The sequence below is a fragment of the Elephantulus edwardii genome, unplaced genomic scaffold (genome assembly GCF_000299155.1).
Source record: "Elephantulus edwardii isolate Elephantulus edwardi_28Jun2011 unplaced genomic scaffold, EleEdw1.0 scaffold00191, whole genome shotgun sequence".
Taxonomy (NCBI): domain Eukaryota; kingdom Metazoa; phylum Chordata; class Mammalia; order Macroscelidea; family Macroscelididae; genus Elephantulus; species Elephantulus edwardii.
Genome location: NW_006399941.1, coordinates 4,623,181 through 4,647,630, shown reverse-complemented (window position 1 = coordinate 4,647,630; position 24,450 = coordinate 4,623,181). Strand labels below are relative to the sequence as shown.

The 24,450-nt window shown below is 40.0% G+C and overlaps 1 protein-coding gene across 1 annotated transcript in view; it reads left to right on the top strand.

Moving 5' to 3' along the window:
* The window catches only part of ADAMTS12 (ADAM metallopeptidase with thrombospondin type 1 motif, 12), a 680,205-nt gene that overhangs the window by 442,691 nt on the left and 213,064 nt on the right, over positions 1-24,450 (top strand). Inside the window, exons 8-12 of the mRNA XM_006896807.1 lie at positions 3,543-3,686; positions 4,597-4,741; positions 8,961-9,053; positions 11,696-11,841; positions 20,062-20,231. Of these exons, the coding sequence (XP_006896869.1) occupies positions 3,543-3,686; positions 4,597-4,741; positions 8,961-9,053; positions 11,696-11,841; positions 20,062-20,231 (698 nt within the window). The remainder of the gene's footprint in view (positions 1-3,542; positions 3,687-4,596; positions 4,742-8,960; positions 9,054-11,695; positions 11,842-20,061; positions 20,232-24,450) is intronic.

The window sequence follows — 24,450 nt, the reverse complement described above, 5'->3', positions numbered from 1 at the left end:
TGGAGGGACCGCGCAGGAGGGGAAGACCCTCTATGAGGTGGATTGATTCAGTGACTGGGGTAATCGGGATGGGTGTGTCAGAGTCAGTATGATTGGCACAGAATAGAGCAGGGTTTAGGGCTGTTGTACATAGGGTCACTATGAGTCACAAACAACTCAACGGCACATAACAACAACAACAATAATAAAGCGAAGAAGTGGCTATGATGCCCTAGTTACTCCAGTGCATGGAAACCCAGAAAGTCACTTAACTTGTTATTACAAAGATCTGATTTTGCAAACACGCATTAAAGAAGTTAACACAGGGATGAAGCAAGCTAATCCCACAACTCAGACCATAAAGGGCTGGTTACTTCAAACTAATGCTCAGCTTCGATTCTCTCTGCTGGAAAGTAGCTTTCTACAACATCCTTCCAGCCTTCTGTCTATAGACTTTCTTTGTTCCTCACTCAATGACATGCTGGGTCTGTGTTAGGTGTGTTCTAGCCATTTGGAGAATGAGGACAGAGAGCAGTAGGATCCTTGTTTAGTGACACTGCCTTTCTCTTATCAAATGGGAGTTCACAGATGTGAAAAAGCAGGTGAAGAAACTGCTTTAATTCTTTAAAAATTTTGAATGAAATACAGTGTGCTTTTGAAGAGCTGATTTTTTTTAAATTTAGGTTGTTTATTTTTCATTTCAATGAACATCTACAGAGATTTTGGAATTCCATTGCTGGTTTAATCTTTAAAGTTTACACAATGTCTATGCCTTGGTGTAGTAGTGTCAGATATCCAATGCCCAGTGTCAGATATCCAATAAGCAAGATAAGCATAGATGTACTTACCTGTTTACTAATCTATAGTGAACAGTGTAAAACTCTTCCAAGCATGATGTCCATCTCCAAGGACCAGTCTCTCCTGGCCATATGCCCAAAGTATGTGAGGCAAAGCTTCAAAATCCCAGTCTCCAAGGAGAGACTTGGTTTCACCCTCTCCAAGACAGACCTATTTGTTTTCTTGGCAGTCCATGGTATGTTCAAGACTCTTCTCCAGCACCACAACTCGAAGGAATGAGTCCTTCTTCTGTCATTCTTAGACATTATCCAGCTCTTTGAAGCATAACAAATAATTGAGAAGGCCATGGCCTGCATCAGGCACACCTTAGTCTCTGGACTGACATTGTTGCTTTTCAGTACTCTGGAGATGTCCCTGACAGTAGATTTTCCCAATGCAATCCATCATTTGATTTCCTGACTGCTGGTGTTGTGTTGATTGTGGAACCAAACAAGCTGTAATTGCTAACAACCTCAATCTCTTCTCCATCCATCATGGTGCTGCCAATTGCCCAAGTGGGGAGAATCTTTGTCTTCTTGATGTTAAGCTTCAGTCTATACTGAAAACTACAGTCCTTGACCTTCTCCATCAAACTCTTCCGATCTTCTTCAGTTTCATCAAGCAAAAGTTGTGTCTTCCTCCAATCTTGATGCCACACTCCTCCTCATAAAGCCCTGCTTCCCAAGTGATCTGTTCTGCTTACAGATTGAAAAAGTATGGGGACAGGATGCATCTCCGACACACTCCTTTCTTGATTTTGAACCATGCAGTGTTTCCCTGCTCTGTTCTGAGGACTGTTTTCTGGCCAAAGTATAGGTTTCGCATAAGCACAATCAAGTGTTCTATGATTCTCATTCTTCTCAAGGTTAGTCACAATTTGTTTTGATCCACACAGTCAAATGCCTTTGCACAGTCAATGAAAAATAGACAGACATACTTTCATGAATTATGTTCCTTGTGAGTGGGTACTGAGAATTTTATAGATTCATTCTTTGACCCTTTTGTGGAATGTGAGCACAGTCAATAAAGCTACATGTATGAAGATGAAAGAAAATCTCTAAGTTCCCTAAAGACTAGGCAGTATGTCACCAAAGCTCTTTGTTCTTAGCTGGTGTTACTAATGTTGTTCAAGAGAGTATGGTAAGCTGAGATGTAGACTTCACTCTAAGATATCCTCAGTTTCTGCTATGGTGAATAGCAGTTCAGTCTTGCCTCTACTCATATTTGAAGACTTGAGTCAATCTTTCTAGGTTCCAAGTGCCCAACAAGCATAATTGTGTTGGCAGAGTTCATGTGGGAATTTCAGAAGACAACATAGGGTGACTTACTGACTTGCTTTATAGACAGTGAAGGGTCAACTCCTCGTGGTGGCTAAATTCTTTAAAGTTCTTCAGTGCTGTTCCTCGGTCAAACCTGACAATGGGGGATCCAGGAGAAAAGAGACACACAAAGAAATGCTGGATTAGTGCACAAAGACCTGCCTCTAAGGCCAGTTTTTTATTTTGACTTACACAGATTTTAACCTAAACTCCCTGAGTGAAAAAAGAAAATAAGTAGACAATGATATGTTAACAATACCTTTTTAGACGGTCATTTAGAGAGTTTGTATTAAGTGTTCCAAAATCCCTTGATAGTGCAAATGATTGCCATGCACAGCTGATAACTGAAGAGTTGGAGATTCAAGTCTACCCAAAGGTGCCTCAGAAACAAACAAACAAACAACCTGATGATTTGCTTCCCCAAAGTCAGCTTTGAAGCCCAGTTCTGCTCTGACACAGGTTAACTTTCTATAAATCAGGATCCTTGGTGGCCTAGGGGTAAAGAGTTGCACTGCGATGACAAAAGTGCATCGATCCACCTGCTGCTCCGTGGGAGAAAGATGGACAGTTTACTGCCTCTGAAAACCCACTAGAGGGTCAGCTATGAGTTGGTTCTGACTTAATGTTACACAACACCAATCAGAATCAGCTATGGTAGTTGTTTATGGTAGCATTACATGTCAGATAACTTGCTAAATGTTTCTCAAACTCTATCCAATAAAGTCTCACTCAAGACCTATAAGACCTCAGCCTTAGAAAATCTCTCAAGATTTAGAATCAACTCAATGGCACTGGATTGGATTTGTTATTTTATTCAAAAAGAGGAAAATAAAACTGAAGGTCTGGAACTTACATCACTAAATGACAGAGCTGCAATTCAAATATACATCATTATCTTTAAGAGCACAACTCTTAACTCCTGGGTTATAAGGTCTCCCTTATGTTTCTGAGCTCAGAGGACACTCAAAGCAAAACTACAAAGATATCCATCCCTTCAAAGCTTGTGGGCTTTGCCATAGTGTCCTATAGTTTTCTTCATGTATGCTGTTTCTTAAATTGTGATGAGAGTGGTGGAAGAAAAATGATTGAGAGGGAAGCTGCCTCCAGAGTGGGTAGAAACCGGGACTGAGATCTCTAAGCTTCTGCCAAGCGTAGCGTTTTGTAATTTGCCAAAGTCATCCTTGGATGCACATTTCAGCAATGGCATCCCTTAAATGTCTCTTGTGGGCTTTTATTTTTTTTTCCCCCAAAACCAAGCTATCCTCTACAGTCAACATCTCACTTTGTCAACAGCCACCTTCTTTACAAAAGGGTTCTCTGTAGGTTACTATAATCTTGCAGAAACTATAATTTTTCTCCCTGTTTAATGTCTGTCTGCTATTTTTGTGCTCTGCGCCTTCCTGCCAGCTTTGGCATCCAGCACGATGGGAAGGAGAATGACTGTGAGCCCGTGGGCAGACACCCGTACATCATGTCCCGCCAGCTCCAGTATGATCCCACCCCGCTGACCTGGTCCAAGTGCAGCAAGGAGTACATCACCCGCTTTTTAGAGTAAGTGACAGCTCACCTCATGATGCCTGAGAGTTGGGTCTCTTTAAACCAATAGTCATTATTGGTTGTTCATGGAAGGCCTGCTGCCTGGAGAAGGCTTGGTTCTTCCAAAAGCCACACTGTGAGAGTGACATCAGATAGAGTGAAGTTCTATTCTGCTTTCTGGGTTTTTGAGGTCTAGGTGATTTCTGTTCTCCCTCCATGGCCAACCAGACATCCTTTATTCTCTCTGCTTGCTCCTAGTCCACAGTGGATCTTTATGATCAGAATGTGAATTCAGTCATTGGCTTCTTGCACCTCTTCCTCCCGTGCAGGGGAGACTGATAGGAGCAATCAGACAGGTGAGAATTAATCACCAGTATCCCGTTGAAGATAAAGTGATGGTGTTGTTCTACCATTTGTATTTCTTCAATCACAGCTGAATTAATGGCATGAGATAGGATTTGCCTTTCCTTCTAGGTAGCCTCTTCCTTAGGCCAAGAAGCATGTCTACCTTCTTGAAATTATCTTGAAGACAAATGGTTGTAAATTGGAAGGATTTGTGTTGAATAAAAGACTAAAGGGAATTTTAAGCAACTGCTCTTTTTTTCTTTTTAAAAAATAGTTTTTTTACTTTAATTGTGATTTTAACGAATGTTTACAGAAAAGGTGTATTTTCATTCATTAATATTTGCACATTTTTACCCACTCTCAATTTCTTCTCCCTTCCTCAGTAGACACTTTTGTGTTTTGGTGTTGTTTTTTTTTTAAATATTAATTCATTGTTGTACAATTACCTCCCTCCCCCACTCTACAGTCCTCTTTGCAATGTACCTCTTACTCTGGACTGTTGTCATATACATAATGCCTAATCATATATTCCTTTTGAACAGTCCTTTCTTTCATCTGTTTTCTATTAATTTGTTTCCAGTCGAGGTTGGGGTTTCTGCCTTGATGACATCCCCAAAAAGAAAGGCTTGAAGTCCAAGGTCATTGCCCCAGGAGTGATCTATGATGTTCACCACCAATGCCAACTACAATATGGTCCCAATGCTACCTTCTGCCAGGAAGTAGAAGTAAGTGTGTGACATCTTGGTGCCTCTGGTGGGACTGTTCTTTACTCCTGCATGCTGAAAGAAGGAAAGTATTTAGAAATCAAGATACAGGAAAGTTTCTGTTCGTGGTGAGGTATCTCTAATGCACTTTAGTTGAGATCATTTACATTTCTTGACTCAGCTTCTTTGATATTTCTAAGAAGTCAGCAGTTCATCAAAGTTCCACAATGATTTTTCAAGACTGACAGTGATTTACACCTGCACACTCCACAGAGCCCAACTTAATCATTAAAGTGGCTCTCTTCTGAATTTGCCATCTGGTTGTAAATTCACTGTAACCCAAGATAAAAGTAAGATTCTTTCGCAATTCATTTTCTCCCTTTATTATCAACATTCCAATGATAAGCCAAATCCTGATATCATACATACTCAACACTTTTTTATTCTGACTCATTTTATTCATTGCTACTGTTACTGCCTTCATTCACTTTCTCATCACTCTCCTTGCTACTGTGATTAAATTGGTTTTCTTTTAATACAAATTCTTGTCTAAGTTATTTTAAATAATACAATCTAATCATAGTTCTCTTTTGCTCTGTGTCCTAATCACAGAATAAAGTCTCAGCCCTACTTATTCACTTAACTCATCCCTGTTGGTACAAAAGTATTAGTGTTAATGCAAAGACATTATTAAGGCAAGTCTTGAATTCTATGCTGTAAATGGAATTAGATGAAAAGGATGAACATTCAAAAATTAATAAGACAAATATTTGCCCTTAAGCAGCTTGTGCTGTTATGGTGGAGGTAGTCATTAAAAAAAATATAACACTGTGAGGCACATACAAAAAGAAAAATGTAGAGAGAACTCTGAAGATGAAGTGAGCTAGGCTTGAGCAGCAAAAGCAATGTTTAACAGGGGAAATGAAGTTAGTATTAAAACACCTCAGCCCTCATTTCAAGCCATTTACCAAACTATACACACATGCCATCTAAATATCAAACAACATTCTGCCTCCCCATGACTTCAAGCCTCCTGATTATTTTCCTTTTATAAAGTTGGCCTATCCTCAACTCAAATCTATTTTCTTAAATCCAGCAAAACTAGTTTCCTCAGATTATATTAAAATTCAATTTTTGGCGTGTTTTTGTTGGAATGAACCTATAAATGACCCTCCAGTGGGTTTTCAGAGGCAGTTGATTGCAAGGGAGATTTCCCATCCTTCTCTTACAGAGCAGCTGGTGAATTTGAACCTGGTGCTGTTGGGATTGTAGTGCAGATTTTTACCACTAGGTTCCTAGAGTTCCTGATTGATTGATTGATTGATTGATTGATTGATTGGTTTGTCTGTTTATTTATTTTGTATTGGAAGTTACCTTTGGAAACATTTATCCCTAATAATTAGCAAGGACCTGATCTAGCTTAAAATCTCATTGCATTGATATTAAAAACTGACTCATAGCTGACCCTCCAGCTGGTTTCCAAAGGCTATAAATCCCACAGGAAGAAATTGCCCATTCTTTTCCATTTGAGTTCTAATCACCTAAAAGGCACTGCCTTTAAGTAAGCAGTTCGACTCTCAATGGACTAGACCACTGGAACTCACTGCCTGATGCATGCTGTTGTACCATCAAGTTGGAACTGACTTACAGCTGACCCTCCATTGATTTTTCATAGGCAGTAAATCACATGGGACGAGATTAACCATCTTTTTCCCAGACAGCAGCTGGTGGATTTGAACCATGTTCCTTTGGGTTTTCAGCATGACTCCTTACCACTAAAGCCACCAGAGTAGCTAAGATAACCTAAAAATGTTCAAATTTCAAAAACTGACAAGATCAGGAAATATAACATCATCTTCTAAATTTAAAAATAGTTTATGACTCAACAAAGTTGACATTTTTACTGAAAGTTCCTGTGTACTCTTTGCCCAGCATATCTTTCTTAAATTCATAGGGAACTTACAAGAAAGTGAAAGGAAATCTTTGGAGGAAAAAAACCACTAAAATAAGAGTGGTAAGCATGAGTAGACAGACACTGAGGTTGAAGGTAACTGGAGGGTGTGGAATTTAACACCCAGGTATGGTCAGGTGATGACACCGCCACCTTGAGCAGGGCAGAGAATTCAAGCTGAGATCACACACATGAATTTGGGACCATTGAAGACAAAGCCTAAGTGGAAAGCTTGCTCAACTCATAGCTGTCAAGTCAGAATCCACTCACAGCTGACCCTCCAGTGGACTTTCGGAGGTTATGCATTGTGTGGGAGGATATTGTCCATCTTTCTCATATGGAGTCACTAGTGAGTTTGAAGCACCAAGGTGGTGCTTGCAGTTGTCGAGTTAGCAATGCAAAACATTCACTAACAGCAAAGGAAGACAGCAGGGAGATCTTCTGTCTCAGTCTAGGCTCAAAGGGTAGAGGCAGGGATACATTTCTCACTTGAAAATTGTTTATCTTAGAGCAGTCTCTTGATTTAAAGCTCCAAGTTACAGCTCTGTGTGATTTATAGCCTCAGAAACTCAACAGAGGGTCAGTTAGGGATCAGTTCAGACTCAACAGCCGTGACGGATTGACTGATTGATTGTACAATATTCATCAGTTGAGTTTTTAGAGTAGTAAAATAAGTGCACAAGAGAAGAACTGTACATAAGAAAAAGGAAAATAATCCATGTATAATATATATATGGTAGATATTAAAAATCACAAAAGACGTTTTAGAAATTAAAAACATATTAATTGACTTTAAAACTCTGTTTCTTGTTCTTATTGCCATCAACTTGGACCTGACTCAATTGACCTTCCACTGGTTTTCCAATCTCACCCCTGAAGACTGCCCGTCTTCCTTCTGTAGAGCCACTGGGGGACTTGAACTGCCAGAAAGGTGTGGCCTTTGAGTTAGCAGCACAAGTTCCTACAGACTATACCACCTAAAGCCCCTAAAAACTGCAGATGGGTTAAACAGCAGGCTTGGCCAGCTGAAGAACAATCAGATGGAGCTCAAAGCTGAGGAAATTACTCCCATCCCAATATTGTTTGTTTCAGTCTCAGACCCAGGGTAAGGGGTGAAGGAATGGACTACTCTGGTGAAAATCTTGTTCTTCCATTTTTCTCATACAAGAAAGCTTCAAAACATTCGAGTAAAATTAACAGCAATTATGAGTTCTGTGACAGGAGAATAATCTAGTAAAATATAGGCAGAGACTAAATTTAGAGAGATAAAGATGGAGAATTGTCTGTAATTGTTGATAGGTGTGAAATCTCATTATGAGAAAACTCATTGAATACAGACCAGGGTAAGCGGGTGGCATTGTGGATACAGCACACAGTAAGCCGATGGCAACAGCAGTTGTTAAGGGCTCTCCAGTCAATCCCACCTCATCCCACCTCTATATTCAACAGAACAAAACACTTAGCTGGACCTGGTCCATTCTCACAACACCGTCAGTCCATCTTGTTGAGAATCTTACTCTTGCTAGCCGATCTCTTACTTCCCCAAATAGGGTATAGTTTATCAGGGATTGACCCCTCCTAATAACATGCCCAAAGTATGTGAGATGGAATAAAACTTTCAGAACCTTCCTTTGTTGATTGAACTTCAGTCACAGATGTCAAAAGTTGGCAAACATCAAACATCCATTAAGGAGGATATGAGACCAAGTGGCAGATGGAAGCCCTTGAGTCACTTTAGATGACATATAAGAAGCATGCCACCCTCCTTATTCTCACAGGGTAGAAGTGAGGAAATATACAGTTCATTTGTTGGAACCTAAACTGACTAAATAATAAGTAAACACACTGAGGTTTTCTGGGAAAAAGAGTTTCTCTTCTTTCAGTGACTGGGTTCAAATTAAAATCATTCCAACTCTTTACAGCCAGATTGTCTTCTAGCCTTGATTTGGATTTACCTTTGATGTTTAGTATCACCAACTTTTCTTGCCCATTGATAATGTTCTCTAAACATTTTGCCACAGAGGTAATCAGTACAGCCTCAACTGTTAGGAGATGGGTTGTATTTCCCCATTGCCTTCTGTGGCCTGTAGATCACTACAGAGAATAACAAAGTACAAATCAACTTTCATCTTAGGGTTGGTTATCTAGTGATTCTCTTTCATTTTTCTTATGACAGTAATGACAGCATATGTGTGTGTAAGAGAGGCAAAGAGGCTATACTTAATGAAATTGTGTACTGAGAAGTTCTTGTGAACAGGAAAAAAGTGAAGTCTCACTTTCATTTCCCAGAATGTCTGCCAGACCCTGTGGTGCTCGGTAAAAGGCTTTTGTCGCTCAAAGTTGGACGCTGCTGCCGATGGGACAAGGTGTGGCGAGAAGAAGGTAATACATCAGTCTGTGGGGAAAAAAATAGGAGGGTGGTGAAAGAAAATAGTGATGTGGCTAAGAGCTCGGAGAATGCCCTGGAGAGTGGCCCGACAGGTGAGAAGCGGTGAGTGGGGAGAGCAGGGCCAGGCTCGCTAGGGGAATGGATTCCGTTTCCACTACCCTTTCGGAACCTTCACTGGCAAGAAGTTGTTCGTGAAAGAGAATTGAGGTCCAGTTCCACACTTCACTTATTAAATATCTGTCCCATCTTTCTCTATGGAAGTGCTATGAGATTTATGGTATTAACGCTGCCTGGGCTTGTTATCTAAAACCTTCATTTTCACTTTTCTTCTTCTGTATTGAAGATTACAAAGGATAAATTCATGGCTTGTCCTTTCAAAGATGCCTGATATTGATCTTTTCATCTCATCATCTGACCTGGTTATTGTTGTTGGTTATTCCTCATTGCTGTCAAGTTGAGCACGACACATAGCGACCCTATGATCAAAAGGCCTGAAGCCCCTCTACAACTATCAACATTTATCAAAGTTATTAGAGTTTCCAGAGGCATGCTGTTTAGGAAGTGGATGTCTCTCCTGCTTCCAAACCTGTCTTAAACAGGGTGCTCCATGAAACACTGTCCATCATGGGTAACCATTATGGATGGCATTTGACACCCCAATGGCACAAAGTTCAGCAACACGGCAACCCCAGGTTATCTCAGTACAGCATATTAACAGAAGAGTGCTGTACAATTTAGAAGAATGTTCCTCCAAAATATAATAACAACCAACTTTTAAATACAAAAGCCCTCCCCGAGGTCTTTTTGACTCTAAACAAATGTCTTTCTGTCCGTTTTATTAAGCAGGCAGTCAGACACCTGCAAATACAGTTATTTGATTGTTCTAGACCAGGCCAGTGTGCTGCCTGTACCAATTCCTGGTTTAGTGGATATCTTTATACAACTTCAGTATGTCATTACCCATCACATAAATGCTATAGTCATGTCAAAATATATATTCAGTGAGCAAAAATAATTGGGGGTAAAAAGCTCAAGAGATAAAACATTCCCAAATCCTTGAACTAAATTGTGATTCCTTTTGTTTTGTATGTTAGAATTCCTAAACTGGTAATTTTCGAAACAGTGCCTTGAGGATGGCTAAAGTGGATTTTATTCTAAGTCACTTGAATGGCCAGAGCGAACACAATGGGTTTCATCACAGAAAAGTAGATGAGGGGTTTTTTTGTCCCCCTTCATACAAGAAAGAACTTCTTAACAGTAATGTGGGGTTTTTGCTCAGTGAAGTAAAATCTGACTGCAAAAGAATGAGATCTTTGCTGCAGACATAGATTCATCCAAACCAAATCCACTGTCATTAAGTTGATTCCAACTCACAGAGGCCCTGGATGACAGAGTAGAACTGCCCTGTAGGGCTATCAAAGCTGTAAATCTTTACAGGCCCCGATTCCTGCCTGTTCCTTCTGTGAAGTGGCTGATGCTTTCTCATCACCATCCTTTCAAGGAACAGCCCAGTGTTTGGCTCTCTGAGTCCACAAATTGGCGCTAACTCACAGCAGACCCTCCATTGGTTTCTGAAGCTGTCAATTGTATGGGAAGATTGCTTATGCCTCTTCTTCAGAATGGCTGCTGGATTCAAACTACCGGAGATCTGTGGTTTTTAGGTTAGCAGCACATTTCTTTAGGGACTAGGCCACCCGAACCACTAGCACCTCTTCAATACCTGTGCTGTTGTGCCCTGAAGAAGTGGGATTCTTTAAAGAAGTGTTCACCTTATGTCTTATACCTGCAATGGCATACAGAGCGGCATCAGAAAGTAAAGAAATTATGCTATTAAATAATTATGCTAAACTGATATGATTTTTCTTTTTTTACTTTCGAGTCATGATTTTATTTTAGGGAACTGGATGGTTTAAGGGAGAGAGGCAGGTTTCAGGTAAGAGGGCACACATGCAGCTATCCTATTACTGGATATTATTTACTTCCTCTAGGTTTTTTGTTTGTTTGTTGTGGTTTTTTGAGGGTAAAATAGTAATGATAAATTAGTTGAAAAGTTACATTCTCAAAAGGCTGGATCTTCCTCCTTGAAAGGAGATATGGTGGGACGGCCTACTTCCTCTAAGTTTTAAACTGACATGATTTTTTATAGCAAGACTCTGTCAAGAAGGAAGCAGTGCATTGATTTACATTCTGGTGTGGAATCTGTTGGCCACACTTTGCTTTAACATTGTCTTTTATAAATTGTAACTGTTGTTATTATTAAGTATTGTGGAATTGAATTTTTACTTTTGACAGAACAACCCCTCTGACAAAGTAGAACTGCCCCAGAGAGTTTTCTTTCGGCTGTAATCCTTTTGAAAGTAAGTCACCATGTCTTTGGGTTAGCAGCTGATTCCCTAACCATTAAACCACCATGGCCCCTCCAGTTGTGACTAGGCACTGTAAGATTTTTCTTCTGTTCCTGAAATGAGCAGGATTTTGGAAGAAACTCCTTTAACAAGCATTTGTTCTAATGCCGATGTTGTGTAGCCACAGAAAGCTTCCGTGTGCAGGGGAAATTGAGTCTAAACCAACAACGTTGCACCACTTGCTTTGGGAACTGTCCTGACTTTGCATCTCTTCTCTCTTCCTCTCCCAGTGGTGTATGGCTGGCAAGTGCATCACAGTGGGGAAGAAGCCAGAGAGCATCCCAGGAGGCTGGGGCCGCTGGTCCCCCTGGTCTCACTGCTCCAGGACGTGCGGGGCTGGAGTCCAGAGTGCAGAGAGGCTTTGCAACAACCCTGAGTAAGTCTGACCAAGTAGATGGCCCAGCAGCCTACCAAAGGTGCCTTGGAGATCTAAGAGCACAGGATCACAGTGACCATAAGACTCCTGAAAAAGAATCAAATGGGTCTCTAAAGATAGAGAGGATCAGAAGATTCACAGAGTTGCTATGTCGAAGATATGGGGGTGGGGGGTGTGCGCATTGGGCGGGGAGTGGTGCACTGGATCCTTACAAGACCTTGCACAGACAGGCTGTCTGTCTGGGAAAATAAGCAGATTTCTTTTTAAAGTATAATTTATATGAAAGCCTTTAGGAGATTATTACATTAAATCCTTTTAGATAATTCCACACTCTCAGTGAGAAGAAGCACTCATCCACTTAGTTACACCCAGCTTTGCTGATAAGATTGTAGCCTGCTTTTAATCATAGCAAATGTAAAATTTTCTCTTTAAAAGAATCAATTGGCCCCACAGGTTACTGGTGAAATAGTTGGGCACATTTTAAAGATAATGATTCTCAGTGACTTAGATAAGGATATTTCATAATATTCAGTGTTTTAGATTATGCTTCATAGTAGCCTGTTAGGGATTCTGTACCTTATCTCATAAATGGCTTTTGGCTTTGTAATGAAATGGATTTATTTTTTCACATATTATAGTTCCATGCAGATATGAATGAGAAAGGTGAAATTAAATTTTAATCCTCTTGTTTTTCAACTATATATTAAATTCCTGGTTTCATTATTTACTGGTACATTAATTCCCAAGTGTATTTTCCCCAAAATATAAGTGTGATCACTGTGTAGTAAACGACAAAACACCAATGGTTTGGATTTTACAAGTTCCACACATGTGATATAGGGATCTCTGGTGGCCTAGTGGTGAGAAGCTGCACTGCAATCCCAAAGGCACATGGTTTGAATCCACCAGCTGCTCTGTTGGAGGATAGTCAATCTACTCCCATAGGATATACTTATCTGAAAATCCGTTGGAAGGTAAGCTATGAGTCCGTTCCAACTCAGTGGTACACAACAAAATAAACAACAGGCATTGGTGAGCTGAGATGAATTGGCACAGGCCACTTTGAATCAGACAATCTTATGATTTACTGTGAGAGAATGAAAATGTGAGTAAAAATGGGGTTGCATTCATAGTCGAAAAGACTATTTCTAGATCCATCCTGAAGTAAGTGTTAGAATACTATCCAATGCATACAGAGAGGACTTGAAATACCACTATCATTCAAATATATGCCCCAACAACTAGAGTTGAAAAGGAGGAAATAGATTTCTACCAACTTTAATAATAATTGATGACTGGGGTACAAACATTGGGAACAAGGAAGAAGGATCAGTAGTTGGAGAATATGGGCTTGGTGACAAAGGCTGGAGATAGAATGATAGAATTTTGTATAATTAATGATTTCTCTCCTCCCATGCGATTAACTGCCTCTGAAAACCCTCTGGAGGTTCATCTATGGGTTAATTCCAACTCAATGGTACTCAACAACATTGCAAATAACTTTTATAAAAAACATAAATGGTGACAATACACATGGACCTCACTTGATGGACTAAACAGGAATCATGCTGATTACTTCTGTAGAGAGAAACATTGATTGGAGAAGCTCAATATCAGCTGTGAAAAAGATGCTGACTGTGGCACTGGTACTGACTGTGGGACAGACCATTAGCTATTTGTGTACAAGTTCAACTTGAGGCTAAAGAAAATGGAAACAAGTCCATAATAACCAAAATATGACCTTAAGTCTACACCACTTGGATTGAAAAAGACATTTCAAAACCTATTTGAGACATCAAACACTAGTGAACAAAAACCACGTCATCTGTGGGATGATATCAAGAATACCATCCATGACAAAAGCAAAAAGGTCATTAAAGACAGAGCAGGAAGAAATGACCAAAATGAATGTCAGAAGAACCTCTCATAATTGCATTAGAGAGCTGAAATGCCAAAACAAAGGGAAGAGATGAGACACTTAAAGAGTTGAACAAAAGATTTCAAAGGGCAGCTATGTGCAAAGAGTCTGTCACAAAAAGGTAACTATTATATAAAACTAAGGAAAGGTTTACACACAAAGAGAATACTTCTTGGATGACTTCCAAAAATGGGAAAGAAAGGAGAGTAAAAATTAATAAATACATAAGTGAAGGAAAAGACAATATAATATATAAGAGGCTGTATATGAATAATCAAATAAAATTATAATGGCAGTGTTATAAAATGTGCTTGAATGATTGGATTAAAAACTAATATGATTTATAAATTTTCACTTAAATAAAAACACAATATAGAAAATTAAAAAAAGAACTCACAAGCTAAACAAATTCAAGCCCTGATTTGCAATGTGTATTTGTGTTTCATTGGCTATGCACACATATTCGACTGTGTGGTCCCAACAAACTATAGCTGACTCTGAGAAGATGCGAATACCAGAAAATGTGGTTGTCCTTATGCAAAACCTATAGTTGAACGAGGAGGAAGTCATCAGAACAGAGCAAGGAAACAATGCATGGTTCAAAATAGGGAAGGGTGTATGACAGGGATGCATCCTATCTCCACACTCTTTCAATATATATGTGGAAGAGATCATCTGTGGCTGGCTCTATAGGAAGAATGTGGCTTCGGGAATGGAGGAAGACTCATTAATAAACTGCATTATGCAGTTGCCATAACCTTGCTTGCTGAAGCTGAGAAGGACCTAAAGTACTTGATGGAGAAAGTGAAGGACTGCAGCTTTCAATATGGATTGAAGCTCACCATCAAGAAAGCAGATTTTTCACCATTGGGCTGACTGGTAGCATCATGATAGATAATGAAGATATTGAGATTGTTAACAGCTTCAGTTTTCTTGACTCCACAATCAACACTCTTGGTGTCAAGAGCTAGAAAACCAAAAGACTAATTACATTGGGAAAGTCTGCTGTCAGGGACTTCTCCAGGATACTGAAGAGAAGCATTGTCAGTCTGGAGACTAAAGTGCCTGATCTGGGCCATGGTCTTTGCAATTACTTGCCATGCATCAGAAAGCTGGGCAATGACTAGGGATGAGAGAAAGAGAATTGATACCTTTGAGCTGCGGTGTTGGAGAAGAGTATTGCATATAACATGGACAAACATGAACAAATACAGATTTGTCCTAGAGAGGATAATATCAAGCTGCTTTTTGGAGGTAATGATTCTAAATCTTTGTCCAACATATTTTGGACATGTTGCAAGGACATTCCTGATAGGGTGAAGGGACAGCACAAGAGAGGAAGATACTCGATGAGATGATTGACTCAGTGACTGTGGTAATGGGGTAGATGTGTTAGAGACAATAAGGTTAGCTCAGGATAGAGTAAGGTTCAGAGCTCTTGTGCATGAGGTCGCTATGAATAGCAAACCACTTTATGGCACATAACAAGAACAACATGGATAAAATGTTGAATGATCTAGAAAATGTCAAAAGAAGATGGGAGGAGAACACAAAATCCCTGTGCCAAAAAGAATTGGCTGACACGGAACCATTTAAGGAAGTGGCATATGATGAAGAATCAGTGATAATAAAGAAGGAAGTTCAAGCAGCTCTGAAGGAATTGGCAAAAAATAAGGCCAATGGAATTGATGGAATACCAACTGAGATATTTCCACAAACAGATGATCCCCTACATATGCTCACCAGGTTGTGTCAAGAAATCTGGAGGAGGACAGATACCTGGCCAACTGGCAGGAAGAAATCAATATTTATTCTTATCCCCTCCCCCCACCAAAAGAGGTGATTCAACAGAATGTGGAAATTGTAGAGCAATATCACTAAACACAAACAAGGAAAATCTTGCTAAAGATTATAAAAAAAAAAATGACTAGAGTACATTGACAAAGAACTACCAGAAATACAAGCAGGATTTAGAAAAGGCCTTTGCTCTAGAGATAACATTGCCAAGATGATCATTAAATAGATCTTTGTTGAAAGAAGAGAGTACCAGAAGGATGTCTGTATGTGTTATATTGACTATGTAAAGACATTTGACCATGTGGATCACAACAAGTTGTGGCTAACATTGAGAAGAACAAGAATACCAGAACGCTTGATTGTGCTTATGTGAAAATTATAACAGGAAGCTGACATATAAAGAGCAAGGGAACACTACTTGATTCAAACTCAAGAAAAGAGTGAATCAAGGATGCATCCTTTCTCCAAACCTTTTCAATCTATGTGTAGAATAGATAATTCAGGAAGTTAGACTTTATAAAGAAAAATGTGACATCAGGATTTGAGGAAGACGATTCAGCAATCTGTGATATGCAGATGACATAACCTTGCTTGCTGAAACTGAGGAGAACTTGAAGTATTTGCTACGGAAAGTTAAGGACTATAGCCTTTAATATGGATTATATCACAGCATCAAGAAAATAAAAATCCTCACCACTGGGCCAATATGCAGTATCATAATAAATGGAAGAGAGATTGAGGTTGTTAACAATTTCATTTTACTCACTTCCATAATCTTGGCACGAGCAATCAGGAATCAAAAGACAAGTTGTTTTGGGAAACTCTACTGTCAGGGACCTCTCCAGAGTACTAAAGAGCAATAATATCAGACTAGAGACTGAGGTTCACCTGACCAGGCCATGGTCTTCTCAGTTGCTTCCCATGCATCTGAGAGCTGAACAATGACTGAGGATAATAGAAGAAGAAGTGATGCTTTTGAGGTAAGATTCTGGAGAATACTATTGAACATACTATGGACCACCAAAAGAACAAACAGGGTAAAATGAGGTTGTTTTTAGAATCAAGGATTTTGAAGCTCAATGTCACATACTAGGGACATTTTGCCAGGAGGAACCAGACCTTGGAAAAGAATATCATGCTTGGAAGGGTAGAAGGTCAGCACAGGAGAGGAAGACAATGGATGAAGTGGATTAATATAATGACTAATGTCACTGGGGGTCTGGTGTGTCAGAGATGGCAAGATTGTCTCAGGATAGTAGGGCAAGGTCTGGGGCCATTGTTTATAAGGTTACTATGAGTCATAGTTGACTTCACGGCACAGAACAACAATATGAGGGAATGTGAGTAAGATTATATGTAGTCACCAGTCACAGACCAAGTCGATGTCGAACAACAATCAGAGGAGTAATTGAAGTAGGAGAGCTTCGTTGGCTCAGAGTCAGATGCTTACTTTATGTGTGAGACACCTCAGTTCAGTTCCTAGCCAGAGCACCTCAGGCACAACCACCACCATCTGTCATTGGAGGCTTGTGTATTGCTTCAATGTTGAACAGATTCCCATCGCACTGCTCAGGTAGACAAGGGAGAAATACCTGGAATTCTACTTCCAAAAATAAGCTAGTGTAAATTCCATGGAACACAATAGTTGATCTGTCATTGATTGAGGAGATAATGCAGTGTTTTGTCCCATTATTTGTGAGGTAGATATAAGTCAAAGCTCATCCCTTGGTAGCTAACAATAATACCTACTTGAAGCACTGCTTAGGGGTCATAAAGGAATTAGAACTGGGGTTATGTTATCAAACATTCTTTGGGAATGAGAAGTTCAGAAAGTGCATGTTTCAGGTGACCATGAAGTGCCACTGAAGAAGCAGAAGAGATGACTTCTGGTAGAATCCAGGGAGCCTTTGTGATGGAGGCACTAGCACTTAGTGTGGACATTCAGAGACAGAGAGAGGAAAGCTAGCCAGACACACAGAGAAGAAATAGTAAGCAATTTTATTTGTATAGCTGATGAGACCAATGAAGAAGGGTGTGGAAAGTCAAGTTCTCAAGACAAGATCATGAGAGCATGGGGCTTCATGCTATACCCGGTAGATTCCATTGAAGATTTAAACAGAAATATAAAATAATGGTGAAAATGGATTGAGGGGACTCAAAACAAACCACCAAACATTGTCATTGAGTCAATTCCAACACCTAGTGACATTTAATTAGTGTCTGAGGCTGGAAAATTTACTGAAAGAGATTCCCTGTCTTTCTTCACAGTGCAACAGGTCGTTTCCATCCTGTAACCTTTTGGTGAGCAGCCCAAGATGTAACATATATCAATAAGGCTCCTTAAAATAACAATCTCGGCTTCATTGCCATCAAGTCACAACTGACTCATAGTTGATCCCCTCAGAGGATTTTCAGAGGCTGTAAACCACATGGGAGGAGACAGTGCATCTTTCACCTACATAGTAGCTGATGAATTCTAACCAGCTACCTTTGGTTTGAGAGTCCAGCTCCCTATACACAAGGCCATGAGAGCTTCATAAAATAATGACAGTGTGGGAAAAATAAAACCAATCAAGTAAAGGAAATCCCAGAACGTTTGATCATGCTTATGAGAAACCTATACTTGGACCAGGAGGCAGTTAGAACAGAGCAAGGAAACACTCCATGGTTCAAAATTGGTAAGGGTGTACTCCAGGGATGTGTCCTATCTCCATACCTTTTCTACCTATATGCAGAGCAGATTATCCGGGAGGCTGGGCTGTATGAGAAGTATGGCATCAGAATTGGAGGAAGATTCATCAAGAATCTGTGTTATGATACAACTCTGCTTACTAAAACTGAGGAGGACTTGAAGTGCTTGCTGCAAAAGGTCAAGGACTGCAGCCTTCAATCTGGATTGGGGCTCAATATCAAGAAAACAAAAATTCTCACCACTGGGCCAACTGGCAGCCTCAGGATGGATGGTGAAGAGATTGAGATTGTTCACAATTTTAGTTTACTTGGCTCCACAGTCAACACTCTTGGCACCAGCAGCCAGGAAATTAAAAGACATATTGAGTTGGGGAAAGTCTGCTGTTAGAGATCTCTCCAAAGTAATGATGAGCAATGATGTCACTCTGGAGACTAAGGTGTGCCTGATACAGGCCATGATATTTGCAATCACTTGCTATGCATAAGAGAGCTGGGCAATGACTAGGGAGGATAGAAGAAGAATTGATGCCTTTGAGCTGTGGTGTTGGAAAAGAGTGTTGAATATTCCATGGACTACTACAAAAATAAACAAGTTCATTCTGGAGAGGGTTAAACCAGGCTGCTCCTTGGAGGCAAGGATTCTGAAGCTTTGTCTGACGTACTTTGGACATGTTGCAAGGAGGGACCAATCCTTGGGTAGGGACATCATGCTTGGGAGGGTGGAGGGACAGCACAGGAGGGGAAGACCCCTTATGAAATGGATTGATTCAGTGACTTGGGTAATAGGGGTAAAGTGTGTCAGAGACAGTGAGATTGGGACAGGATACAGCAGGCTTTAGGGCTGTTGCACATAGGGTCATTATGAGTTGCAGGCTACTCAGTGGCACCCAACAACAACAACAACAGTTAGGTAATAATGTACACTGTGAGTTGAATGGGGAAAACTTATGAGTAGAGACAAGACAAGCCTGGAAATGAGGTGTGGACTACTTTGCTGGTTACAGGGGGAAGACAACAAACAACACACTGCCATTGAGTCAGAAATGACTCACAGCTGACACACAAGCAGATTTTCAGAGGCTGTACATCATGCAGGATGGCACTGCTCAACTTTCTCTCACACAGTAGCTGGTGAGTTTGAATGAGCTGCCTTTGGGTTGACAGTACAACTCTCTAAGCACTAGGCCACCAGACCTGGAGGTAAAGACCAACTGGTTGACCAAGTAGCTAGTCAAATATGAGGCCAAAGGAAAGGCAAAGGGGAGATGGTTCTGAAATTATAACACACTCAACTCACTGAAATGGAACCTGAGAAGGAGAAATTTGATGCTTCTCTTTTCAGCATATGTTATTATGGACCCTTGAGTCAGAACTAACTCAGAGTTGACCCTTCAGCAGGTTCTCAGAGGCTGTAAATCCCACAAGAGAAGACTGCCCATTTTTCTCCCACAGAGCAGTTGATGGGGTTATACCTCTGCCTGCAGATTGGCAGTACAGCTCCTTACCACTAATCCACCAGAGCTCTCTTTCAGCATGAACTTGGTTATACTGATTGGAAAAGGTATATTATTACAAATATTACACACATTATTTCAAAATAGGCAGCTATACTTCTGGAGCTGAAATGTTGTGTGCCACGAACAGGGGCTGAAGAATGTGTGAAAAATCAGAAAAATTTATTTAGGAAGTAAGTTTGAAGGCAGAGAAGATTATGGTTTGGCAAGGAATAAGCATAGTGAAATGCTAGAGGATTTTCAAGGGAAATTCTGACCCTCCAAGAAACTGAAAGAACAGCTTGTTGACTTCATTTATAGGCCAAAGTTTGGCGGGAAGTACTGCACCGGAGAAAGAAAACGCTATCGTCTATGCAACGTCCACCCGTGCCGCTCAGAGGCACCCACATTTCGGCAGATGCAGTGCAGCGAATTTGACACGGTTCCCTACAAGAATGAATTCTACCACTGGTTTCCTGTTTTCAATCCAGGTAAGGGGCTCAAAAGTTTATATCAGATCTAAGGCCATAGCCATTATCAGAAAACAATTATATACTGGGTATCTGGGACGTTCAGCAATGCTCAACAAAAAAGAGAAATATACCCTCAAGACCTGACCTTAGAGATTTTCATATTTGAGAAAATTGAAGCAATGACTGGAGAAGTTAGCCAGTAAATGCTGCAGGCTGAAAATGTTCCCCGTTATGTTGAGCTCTGGGGGGTTAAAAGAGAAGCTTATGAAATGTTGTAAAAGGTTTAAAAAACCTGAAAGGTGATGGAATGATAAAATTAGGCTCGCGGGAGCCCAATATCTAATTGATGATGAAATTGCTTCTTGATAGATTGTGTAGCACTGATTTTGGCAGAAATTCTGAAAAGAAGGTCATCATGGGTTTAGAATAATTTTGAAGCCAGTTTCAAAGGAGGCATTTGATAATTTTAAGCATATGTAGTCTTTCTTTTGATAGAAGGAAATGGGAAGGCATTCAAAATTGAGACATTCGAAGCAAGAGGAAAGTAACACTGAGGAAGGCAGAATGAGGGGAGAGCCCTCCTCAAGAACTGAGTGAGAGCCTGCTCAGCCAGAAACTAGCATTTCATGTGGACAGAGCAGCAGGAGTTGGGTTAAAAGGAAAATAGGGCATCGATGATAAAAACTTCTGGAAGGCCCTTATATTTAATAAGTTGGGTCCAAGGGATAATCTTTTAATCCTTTGCTACTATATTTTTGAAGGAACATTCTTCTAAATTGTACAGCACTCTTCTGTCAGTTTGCTGTGCTGAGGTAATCTGGGTTTGCTGTGAGGCTAAACCTTTTACCATTGGGGGTCTCAAATGCCATAATGGCTGCCCATGGTGGACAGTGTTTCGTGGAGCTCCCAGTTGTAAGACGAATTGGGAAGCAGGAGTGGCATCCACTTCCTTAACCACATGCCTCTGAAAACTCTATAAAGTTTGAGAAATGATAGTCATAGAAAGGCCTCAGGTCTTTTGTTCATGGAGTCACTATGAGTGGTGCATGACTTGAAGGCAATCAGCAACAGCATGATAGAAAGAGAATTGATGCCTTTGAGCTGTGCTGTTGGAGAAGAGTATTGAATATACCATGGACCGCCAGGAAAATAAATGGGTTTGTCCTGGAGAGGGTGAAATCAGGCTGCTCCTTGGAGGCAAGGATACTAAGGCTTTATCTTTGGCATACTTTGGGCGTGTTACAAAGGGGAACTAGTCCTTGAAGAGGGACAGCGTACCTAGAAGAGTGGAAGGACAGCCAAAAAGAAGAAGACCATCAATAAGATAGATTGATTCAGTGACCAGAGTAATGAGGGTGGATGTGCCAGAAACAATAAGGTTGGCACAGGATAGAGCAGGTTTCAGGTCTATTGTGCATAGGGTCACTATGAGTCACAAGTGATTTGATGACACACAACAACAACAATAAAATATCAAATAGGTAGAACATCTAAAAGATTTCAATATTAGACTAAGGCACAACTGATCGAAGTTATGGTATTGTTAGTTGTGTCCTATGTATCTGAAAGTTGGACAGTAATTAAGTATGACTAACCAAGAAATGATCCCTTTGGATTGTGATGTTGGATGAGAATATTGAATATTTCATGGACCATCTAAAGAACAAACCAATTTGCCTTGGAGGAAGTGCAATGAGGCTGCTCTTTAGAGACAAGGGTGGTGAAACTTTATCTCAAGTACTTTGGCAAGGTTTTTGACATCATGCTGGGAAAGTCCTGGGTCAGTGAAAGAGAGGAAGACGTACAATGAGATGGATTGACAGAGTGACAACCACAGTGGCACTGAGCATGATGATGATTGTGAGGCTTGACACAGTGTAGGGCAAGGTTCAGATACCTTGTCACTGGGTGGCTGTGAGTTGTAGTTGACTCATCTAACAGTAACAATGGAAGGTGCAACAGCTCTCTGGTGGCACAGAAAATTTGCTCTTGGCTGCTAACTAAGGGCTTGGTGGTTCTTCTCAATGTGAGCCACAGTTTGTTATGATCAGTCAGTTGTCTCTGCATAGTCGATAAAACGCAGTTAGACATTCTCCTGGCATTCTCTGCTTTCATCCGGGATCTGTATGATGTCAGTAATGGTATCTCTGGTGCCACAGTCTTTTCTAAACCCCTGAATCCCTGGTATTTCCTTGTCAATTTACTGTTCTAATGAAACAGTTCTATACTGACATGTAGGATTGCTCAGTAGCAGTGCATGCGTATTTTGGCAAAGAATGTGTATCCAAAGAAATGAAGTGAGAGGATGAAACAGCAGCTTTGGCAAAGCTGCTTTTGAGTGAGGACAAATTGCACCATGTCTCTTGAAAATGAAAAGTCAATGACCTTTAAATACTAAAACTCTGTGAAACTCACTGCTATCAGATCAGTTCCAAATCATGGCACTCTTTTGGGGGGGGGTGTCCATGGCTATAAATCTTAAAGAGAGGAGACAGCCCATTTTTCTTTCTGTAAGAAGCTGCTGGGATTTGAACTGCTCGCCCTTTGTTTTAGCAGCTCAATATGTTACATACTAGGACACCAAGGTTCCTTCAGTGACCATTATTGTTATGGACCATTTAGTCAGAACCAACTCATAACTGAACCTCTGGTGCATTTTCAGAGGCAGTAAATCACATGACAGGAGATTGCCCATCTTTATCACAGAAAGCAGAAGGTAGACTTGAACTGTGTTCCTTTGAGTTGGCCGTGCAACTCTACTGATTAGTATCAGAGCATCACATATTTTTTTTTGTTATTTGAGTGGAGAGTGATACAGGAGAGACTTCTTGATCTAAGAGAATTTGAGTCAATGCAATAGACAATATTCTAACCAAGCTGATTGTGATGTTTATCATAAAACATTAAAGCAATCATATATGTTAGGGAAAGTGTGTAAGAATTACATATTACCACTGTGTATCTTCAGAATATTCTGATGATTCTCAGTTATCATGAACAATATCTGCCCCTCACTCTTACTGTTTAGCATCATTTATGCTCTAGAGACGTGAGCCATTTAATTGTTAGTACAATTTGACTTACTAACGTGAGAATTTGAATCCAGGAGAAGTCATGTATATACTTACACAAAATTCAGAAAGAACCAAGTATAGAAGGCACAGCCAGTCAGTGTATCTATATTCTGGACTCTCTCGTTAAAATGGCTTATTAGGTTACCATTTATTAGATATTTATTAGATATTATTAGATACCATTTCACCCCACTAGCAGTGGCAAAGTTTAACAGGACTACAAGCAATAAATGTTGAAAAGGATGTGGTGAGGTAGGAACTCTCATATAGTGTTTGTGGGATTGTGAAATGGTACAATCACTCTGGAAGGCAGTTAGGCATTTCCTCAAAAAGCTGAACATAGAAATTCCTTATGACCCAGCTGTTCCACTGTTAGGAATATAGTTTGACACAATATTTGTACACCAATGTTCAATTATTCATGATAACAAGAATAGGGAAATAGCACATATGTCCCTCAACAAACTACTGGTTTGAGAGATTGTGGTATGTTCACACAATGGAATACTATGCAGCACTCAGGAGCTATGATTTATAAAGGTAACATATAACATGGGAAAGATTAGAGAGCATTATGCTGAGTTAACTAACTCAGTTTGTAAGGATAATACAGCATAAAACCATTACTATAAAGATGGAAGTATAACGAGTAACATGTGCATAAATATCCAAAGACGGAAGCGGAGGGGGTAAAGGGGGTGAGAAAAAGGAAACATAGATTTGCAGAGTTTCATTGATGGAGGCAGGGAGTGAAAGAATTTGGAATGATCCAATGGGGACCTGAAAACATGTGGTAATAATTTTTAAATTTTTTTATTTTATATTTCTTTTATATAAAACCCATATATAATGTGTTTCACACTTTCCTTCACTGGCATGATGTTTCATACAATCATTTGCATACATTTTATAAAATTAATCACCATTGAAATATGTCAAGCATTATTCCATCTTTTCATGTCCCCATGTGATCTTTCCTATTTCCTTTACCTTCTCCCTCCACTCACCAAATTGTGCAACCCTGATTTCTTCCAGTCCACCCTTACCTTTCTGCTCCCATTTCTTCCCTTCTTGGACTTCCATATATATTTTACCAGTTATCCTTCTAATTTATTTATGTGGTATTTGTCCTTATGAGACTGAGTTAGTTCATTTAGCATAAT